General features: G+C 33.1%; 1 protein-coding gene across 1 annotated transcript; it reads left to right on the plus strand.

Annotated features, from left to right (window-relative positions):
* The first annotated feature begins 3,013 nt into the window (after positions 1–3,013).
* Positions 3,014–6,409, plus strand: LOC111367361 (U-box domain-containing protein 4). Its single transcript, XM_022988181.1, has 2 exons — positions 3,014–3,405; positions 5,199–6,409. The coding sequence occupies exons 1-2, from the start codon at positions 3,086–3,088 to the stop codon at positions 6,049–6,051; spliced, it is 1,173 nt and encodes a 390-aa protein (XP_022843949.1). The 5' UTR covers positions 3,014–3,085; the 3' UTR covers positions 6,052–6,409.
* Positions 6,410–8,832: the final 2,423 nt, after the last annotated feature.

The following is an 8,832-nucleotide window of genomic DNA, read 5'->3' on the forward strand; positions in this document are numbered from 1 at the left end:
TTGAGAGATTATTTTAAGATTTTAGAATATACATTTTGTTTGTCACTTTGAAAAACTGTTTTTTAGGAAAAAAAAATTAGAAAACACATTTGATTTAAAAAAATTTAGATATAATTTTATGACTTTTTTTTTTAATTAATTTGATTATTTAGTAAAACATATCAATTTTATGTACGTTTTTTTTATTCTTTTAAATCAGGAATGAATCAACTTCTATATGTCTTAGCAGACATAAAGTCGTTTATCTGGCTTGCAAGTTGCAATCAATTCTCTACTTTGGTCTCCTCTCAAGTCCAAAATGTACCAAATGGGGGAAAAATCCAATAAAAATAAATTTTAAAAGGTAACCTAACATTGTTTGTTAGGTTGAAGTGGACCTTAAGTAAATAACCAAGGATAGAAAAGGAACGTGGTAATTAAAGAAGAATATAAATAACTATATAATTAATTTGTCTTTAAATATTCTAACTACCATTTAAAGAATCTTTTATCATTATTTTTTCTTTCAAAATTTATTAAAAATGTAATTTTTAGCTACATCAAATCGGTGCAAAATATATGAAACCATACAGGTCACAATAAAGTCACAAGTACAGGAAAAATTTAATAGAACTTGTATTGACGCTGATGTGACAAAATGTAAGTGAACATTTTTTTTCTCTTCCATCTTCCAACGATGTCGCACCATGTGTTGTCCGTAAAATTTTGTTTGTCAAAAAATTCTGTACTCGTAGCATGATTCTAAAAGTCAAATTCAATAGAGATAAATGAAAACTTGTGAAAGATAAAATTTGTGTGTGTGTGTGGGGTAGAGTGATAGAGAGAAACTTGTTGAGAAATCACTTGAAACACAAGAAAGGAATGTTAAAGAGTTTTTTCTTCCTTTGTTACAATTCTTTCTAATTTTGATAATTTGTGAAGTCTTATATACATATACAGAAAACTTTAACTCCAAGATTAATCCACACCTGGCAAAGGGACGGTTGAGAATGACCCTTTCATTGTCACGACTTTTCTCATCTATCATATATTCAATTATTAAATTATTAAACACGTCGATTATGTGAGAATTATGATATTTCCACTTACCCAACCAAATTGAAGCCTTTAGCATCGTCAGTTGCTTACTAATTACAATACTGTTGGCCTGCAGCACCGATAATTTTTAATTTATTTTTATAAAATCTTTTTCGTCACTCCATCAAACGTCGCTAATAAAGTTTTAAATAATTGTTAAAAGTGCAAGTATAAATGAATTATTTATTCGAGCCAGTGAATGGTTATAGAATATATGCAAGGTTAGTATAAACCGATTATTTAATCGAAACAAGATTAAAAATTCAAGACGTGAGATTAATTTTGTTAATGATCTTATTCACTACATTAGGAAGAGATTAGGCCTCGTTTTATTCCCATTTTTTCAAGAATGGGAATGAAAAATATTGTTGTTACGGGACGCATATAAGAAATGAAAAGTCAAATATGATGGCTTGATGTGATGAATAACAGTCATATTTTTTATTTTTGTGGCCGAACAATGAAAATCAAATTGGGGCTAAATGTGGTATCCACCAAAAGCAAGATAAAAACTCAATTATTAGATCACTTGTAGAATTTGGAAGTACATAGAACCAATTATGTTTCTCATCTACATTTTTTGGCCACTTCGACAAATGCAAATGAATTATCTAATGAGGACCACGAAAAGGAAAGAAAATGAAATGCTGCGAAAATATGTACAAGTTTATCTTACAAAATAATTGAGATTATGTGGGAAAATTTTACATTAATTCTCATAGGCAATTGATTCTTTTGGCTAGCGCATCCTAAGAGTAAGACCATGTTGGTTTCGAATTAATATTCAATTCAAAGTCAACATTTAAATTTTAATCGTACATTTTATATGATCCACAATTCAATCATATATTCCATCAAAAATTTTTCTAAATTTACTAACTTTTATCTAAACGAAACAGGGGCAAACAATAAAAGCCAGAATACGAACATTTATAATTTACTCTTAGACCTTGTTTGATTCTGATTCTTTGAGGATTACTTCTCCCCTCACTCGATTTCAACCACAAAGTTCTAAAAATTATTTATTTTCCATGTTTTTCATAATTTTTTTTTAATTTTTGTTTTACTTTTTAACTACACATTAAGAGCTAGTTTGGGAGTGATTTTGAGAATTGATTTTTTGACCGTTAAGAGAAAAGTATGGTCCACCTATGAAAGAATAAGTTAAATATGACTGTTAGAATAGTGATATAACGATAAAAAAATCAATTTTTTGAATGAAAAAATCGCTCCAAAACATGCCTAAAGGAACAGTTTTTAAAGAATCACTTTTCAAAATAACTTCACTGAACAGACGGTACGTAGTAAGTACATTTTGAATCTCTATTTTTTACGATATATATATTTCTCCATTTCTCCAAAATATGGTATTGGAATCTGTATATGAAGTAATAAAATTTAACAATAGACAACAATTAAATGCATTTTATTTTTGTGCACGGGCACATCTTCCACGTGCGAGAAGTACAAATTATAAAAATAAAAACATATTATTTTATCTTGTTTTTGTCGTGGGTGAATTTATTTTTAATCACTTCAACATTACTTGTGACATGGTCTTTCATCGTTAATTATTTTTAATCGTGAGTTCTACTAAAATTTGTCGGACAATAATTAAGAGATATTAAGGATTTGTTCGAGCTCTATTTTTGGTTAATAAATTTTGAAATAGTAATTTTTAGAGAATATATGATTAAAAAATAAAAAAAGAAATTGAGTTTATTGTAAAATTATTTTATTATAATAATGTATAATTTGAATAATGAATTTTGTAAAAGCACAGAACGTGAATTAAACGGGGGGCTAAACCTCCAAATTAAAAACAAAATCCATTTTATTAACGCCGTTAGAAAGTCATCCGGACCCCATCCCCACCACGATGTAACTGTTGCTTAACGACACGGCACCATTCCTCAACCTTACGTTTCCTCCTCTTCCATTATTTAACCCATTCTCTCTCCTTGATTTCTCTCTCTACACCCACCACACACTCAAAAACAACAAAAATATGGGCTTCAAAGAGGGCGGACTGTGTCACCTCACCACCGCTACAACCGCCGTCACCTTTTCCGATGCTGATACTCAGCCCCTAGCTTTGAGCCAATCATCCAACGTCAATCAAACACTTTCGCTACTTCAATCCGATGATGTGAATTTGAGAGTCCAGGCGGCGGTGGAGATCCGACGGCTTACTAAGACCTCGCAGCGCTACCGCCGTCATTTCTCCGGCGCCGTGAAGCCACTTGTCGACATGCTTCTTTGCGACTCTATTGAAGCCAAAGAGGCGGCCCTCGCTGCTCTTCTTAACCTCGCAGTCAAGGATGAAACGTAAGGAAAAGTCTATCTATTATATTATATGCCTTCGTGTATTCTTGTAGGTAGATTTCACTTGTAGACTCAGATTGCAGTGAGTCTTGGGGTTTGGAACTAGAGTCTTTGAATTGAAATCCGTTAAATTGTTTGATTATTGATTTCACACCCAAATTTAATAATCTGGAGAAAATAGATTCTGGTTCTTGTAATCAATATCCTGAAAAATGTTTTCACTTTCATAGGATTGGCCGTTGGTTTGTCTAGTTTACTGTTCAAAATTTCTAATTTTAGAGTCTGAAATCATGATTCTGGTGTCTCTTAATCAATACCCCGAAAAGGTTTCATTTTTATTGGATTGGTTATTGATTTGTCTAATTGAGCTCTTTGTTTTAGGGATTGGTTGGAAGGGGTCACTTTTTCTTACTCTTACTTTTATTTAATTGCCTTTTTCCTCGGATTCAGTGATTTGGGGAAAGAAAAATTCCACAGTTGCTTCTCTTTTTCTTTCTGATTTTCTTGGTTGGTTCTTTAAAAAAAGTAAAAGATATACAAAAAGAAGAAGGAAATAGTGAATGAGTTTTGTATTGTTGGGTTTTCGCTAAAGTTGAGCTGGTTGAGGCATAAATATGGTGAGACCCCTGATATTATTAAATGTTTATAAAATTTGTAATTTTTTTATTTTTCAATCTGAACTTTGATTACTTTTGCTATAAACTTTAATTGAACATTGAATTAGTTTCCTGCAAGAGTTGCTTATGGGACAAACGATTTTGGCACGGATTTACTGAATAATAAGAAGTGTTATTTTCGAAATTATGTTTCCTTATTTAACAGCGTGAAATTCAAATAAGTTTTGGGTTGGTGGTATATTCCCATGGCCAAAGGAATATAATGCTTTCTGTTGTGGATTGGGTAGGTTTAAAAACAGGACTGTTCTTTTGTTCACATGTTGCTTTCAATTTCTTTTTCTTTTCTTCCCATCTTTTTCTTTAATCTTGCTTGTAAAACTATCACATTGTTTAGATTCTATTTTCTTTTCCCTGAGACGTTTTCCTCTATTTATTATTGATAGAGTGGTTTTAGCTATCATTCTCATTTAAGATAACCGAGACTGTAAGACAAAGAATGCATGGAAACCCCTTCAACTCAAATGAATGCGGAAAAAGGAAAGATTCCGTTTTAAAGTTAAAATGGATGGTCCTTTATCTTGGACTTGTAGTTAGAATTAATCAAGATTCAAGAGAATAACCATGTTCATTCGACGAATCAAGTTCATTGAGTTGTGTGAGTAGCCCCTTTTAACCATATGGAAGAAACTGAACTATTGCGGTTCCATACTAACAGGCATAATATGGTTGTATTTACCTTGATACCTCTGTTAGCATTGTCTTGAGGCTTGTGGGCTACCATGATCTATGTCCCATAACTTCTGTGGATATAATTGCCTTTTAAATCTGCATTTGTGATGATGTCAAATTTTAAATTAAGTGATAGAATTGTCTTACCCAAGTTGTACACAGTTTGGACAATTTGCATGGACCTATTTGATTTTGACCCCATTTATCTTGGGGATTTAGTTTGTATTTGATACACTTTAACGGTCAAATTGAATTGGTTACTCGAGTCATTGATGCTATTCCTAATCTTTATGGAACATTTGCTTCTGATCTGTGTAATTCACCTATATTTGGATCCTGTTGCACGTATTGTACTAATTAAGACTGTGAAACTTTGCACTACGTTTGGCTTTCTTATTGTAGCTGTTTCTAACCGAGACTAACTGTTTAATCTGATTCCATTGTTTGCAGGAACAAGATAAACATCATAGATGCCGGTGCCTTAGAACCAATCATCGGCTTCCTTCAGTCAGAGGATCCAACTCTAGAGGAGCATGCTATTGCAGCTTTGATCACCCTTTCTGCATCATCTGTGAACAAACCAATCATCAGTGCGTCTGGTGCCATCCCTCTTCTTGTTGAAACTCTAAGACATGGGAGCTCACAAACTAAATCTGATGCTGTAATGGCCCTTTACAACCTATCCACACATCCAGAAAATGTTAGCCTGATTCTTCAAACGGAACCAATTCCTCCCTTAGTTGATTTGCTTAAATCCTGTAAGAAGTCTTCAAAAACAGCAGAAAGATGTACCGGTTTAATAGAATTGTTAGTGGGTTTTGAAGAGGGAAGAACTATTCTTACATCTGAAGAGGGGGGAATACTTGCAGTTGTAGAAGTGCTTGAAAGTGGGTCACTTCAAAGCCGGGAGCATGCTGTGGGAACACTTTTGACAATGTGTGAGAGTGATCGTTGTAAGTATCGAGAACCGATTCTTAGAGAAGGTGTCATCCCGGGACTTCTTGAGCTCACAGTTCAAGGAACACCCAAGTCTCAGTCAAAAGCACAAACGCTTTTGCGTTTGCTGAGAGATAATCCTTATCCACGGTCTGAACTTCAACCCAATACACTTGAGAATATAGTATGCAATATTATATCTCGGATTGATGGGGAGGATCAAACAGGGAAAGCAAAGCAGATGCTAGCCGAGATGGTGCAAGTTAGCATGGAGAAGAGCTTAAAACATTTACAGCAACGGGCACTGGTATGCACTCCAGCTGATCTGCCTATTAGTAATTGTGCTTCCGAAGTTCCATCGAAATGATTGTGTTAACTTATCGTACTTCATGCTTGAGTTTACCCTGTATTGGTCATTGTGTGAGATCAAATTGTCTATAGAAAAACATATAGCACTAAATGCCAGTCCAGGCCTTTGTTGTTGGTACGGTGTGACTGGTAAGTGTTAATAAACTGAATTATTTTTAGGACGTGGAAATATAGTACTTTCCAGTTTTTTGTACTGCGTTTAATACTCTGTATTGGAAGTTGTACGAGAAGTAAAGGTTTTTGTCTATACTTCTAAGCTATATTCTTGTGGTAAACTTCCTATAGGATTTAAGTATATGTGTAATTATAAGGATGAAGATGCTGATTATCTTAGTTTCTTGATGGGATTTGTTTGATGCCAAATTTGTAGTTTAAATTTTTTATTATTATTTTCTTTAACGATTGTTTTGTTGTAAATGTGAAAATTATCTTCAAATGTTGCAAATGGACATGTTAGAAATAAATTTACATGGAAATGCGTATGAATGTGCTAGGGCGTTATAAAAGCACCACTTGTTGAATTCAATTGTTATCAGGAAAAAGTACATCCCAGAAGATTTGAAGCATACTATTTTGAGTCCTATGGTTTACTCGATAATTCAAGATTGTTAGGCTTGAATTTGATTATAAGTTTCTAAATTTGTTTATGTTTTTCTTTGAGTGTCAAAATTGTGTTCTTCAACTTGACTTAATAGTTTCAAATTTTTCCTGTAATATCAGCTTTGGCCTAACTTCTTTGACATACGACCTGCAATACATTCATTCGGGTTATAAAAAGTCAAAAAGAAGCCATAGATGGTTCTTGTAATTTTGCACGCGCATGTTTTGGCACACGAGATTGAACAATACACTTAATTTCTTTTATTTCTTAATATAATTGAGGAGTCTCGTGTCCATTGTGCCACTACTGTGTTTTCCTTTATTTTGCTTTATAGTTGATGTGGGATCAAATCCCCCTGTTTTAAACAGCTGACAGCAGTTTCCAAATTCTTGTTTGGTTTTATTAACCATGTTCTTGAAATAATATCCTATCTCAGAGACGATGCATGCACTTTTGTAAAATAACCAAATTTCCATTTCCTGAAGTAATGATGACAACAGTTACAAAACCCCAAAAGTTCCAGTCATATGGATCCTCGCAGATTCTATCTTTATCCTCTACAGTAATAATTACACAGTAATTTATGTTAATGGACCCCAAGAGGAACGGGGCAGCGTATTGTTGTGCAGAAGTCATAAAATGGGGATGGATTTTGCTGGGCCCTGTCCGTCCAGGGTGCCCCGACACCCCCTCCAATAGGGGCGCCAATTAGGCGCCGGCCTGTTTGTCATAGGATAGGCACCCTGTTTGTTGTAGGCCGTCTTAATGCAAAATATAAATCAGAAAATGAACATAGAATAAATTTCTACATTAACAGTAGAGACAACAAGAAGTTTACTAAGGGCTTGTTTGATAAAATTGACAAATCTATGGTTGAAAAGTTATAGATTTCATTAAATGTTTGATTAAAATTAATTGTTGATTTTAACATTAATATTTTAGCAACTTTTTAAGTTTTTCCTAAACAAACACTATATTTTTCTGATAGTGTAAACTGTTCGATTGTCGGCGTGGACTATTAAGTCACTCGATAAATGACTGAAAGAAGATTTTATTCCGTAATAATGTTTTGTATGGAACTTGGAGGTTAAAGAAATTATGATTATTCTGAAGGTGGAAGAAGAGGAAGAGGAGTTTAAACTGGAAAGGCTTTTCCATTTCACATCCCACATCGGCAGTCAAATTAAACAAAGTTGCAGAAGGAAGCTATAAATTGGACGGGCCAATAAAATTAAAAGCATACCTTTCTCGGCCTTTTGGCTAAGATCAAGTGTAGTATCTGTTCTTATCAGTTTAATATCTGATATGTGGGCCATTGGCCCACACGATATTAAATTAATTTTTTAAGGGGGAAGGTCCAATGGGTAGCTTGCTGCTCGGGCCGTCGAGCGTCGTCCATGTCTTGCACTATAGCATGGGCCTGGCGCACCCCACCAATTGTAGTCTAATATTTTTCTGGGGGCCCAATGATGCGAATTTTATTGTTGGAACTAAAATTGAGCTCTTATTAATTATACGTAAGAAAAGTTAATTTGTATATTTTGAAGTAAAATCTACTTTTTTTTTTTTTATAATTATTTGTATAAATTTTAAATTGCATTTTGTTCATGGAGTAACGTGATGTTATCAGTCAAGTATTTAAATGGTCAAAGAATGAAAAGATTCAAATTATAATTTGATCTAAATTTTATTTCACAATCGATAAATAAGATGAACACTTTTTGATAAGATCATCTCAATTTTATTAAAGTTGATTTTAGACTTTGCTAACGAAATTGGTGTACATTTTGGAACGTATTGAACTGAACAAAGTGAAATTTAACTTATGGAATGGACCGTGTGAATTTTGTTTCACTTGATTGTTGTATGTAATAGCTTAATCCTGAGCAAGTAATTAACTCCAATTATTAATTTGAAATTCTTTATGGTATTGATGCTTAAGATCAAATTGCTTAACAATATTTTAGTACTTTGGTAATTAAAGTGATATAATCGAAGTATTCATTCCTAATATGAAATTTGCAACCAATTTTAATAGACAAGATCATGATCTTGGTGAATTTATATGAACTGTTGAATTAATATTGTAATGTGATCCCGTGTGACTATCATATTAAAAATAAGATTGATGGTTTAATGTATATATTTATAAAAGGACTTTTTGGTTATTTTACCTTA

The sequence above is a fragment of the Olea europaea genome, chromosome 18, assembly GCF_002742605.1.
Source record: "Olea europaea var. sylvestris chromosome 18, O_europaea_v1, whole genome shotgun sequence".
Classification (NCBI taxonomy): Eukaryota; Viridiplantae; Streptophyta; class Magnoliopsida; order Lamiales; family Oleaceae; genus Olea; species Olea europaea.

Coding starts and splice junctions, on each gene's coding strand:
- LOC111367361 (XM_022988181.1), top strand. CDS start 3,086: ATGGGCTTCAAAGAGGGCGGACTGTGTCACCTCACCACCGCTACAACC. Junction 3,406..5,198: donor CTCGCAGTCAAGGATGAAAC/GTAAGGAAAAGT, acceptor CATTGTTTGCAG/GAACAAGATAAACATCATAG.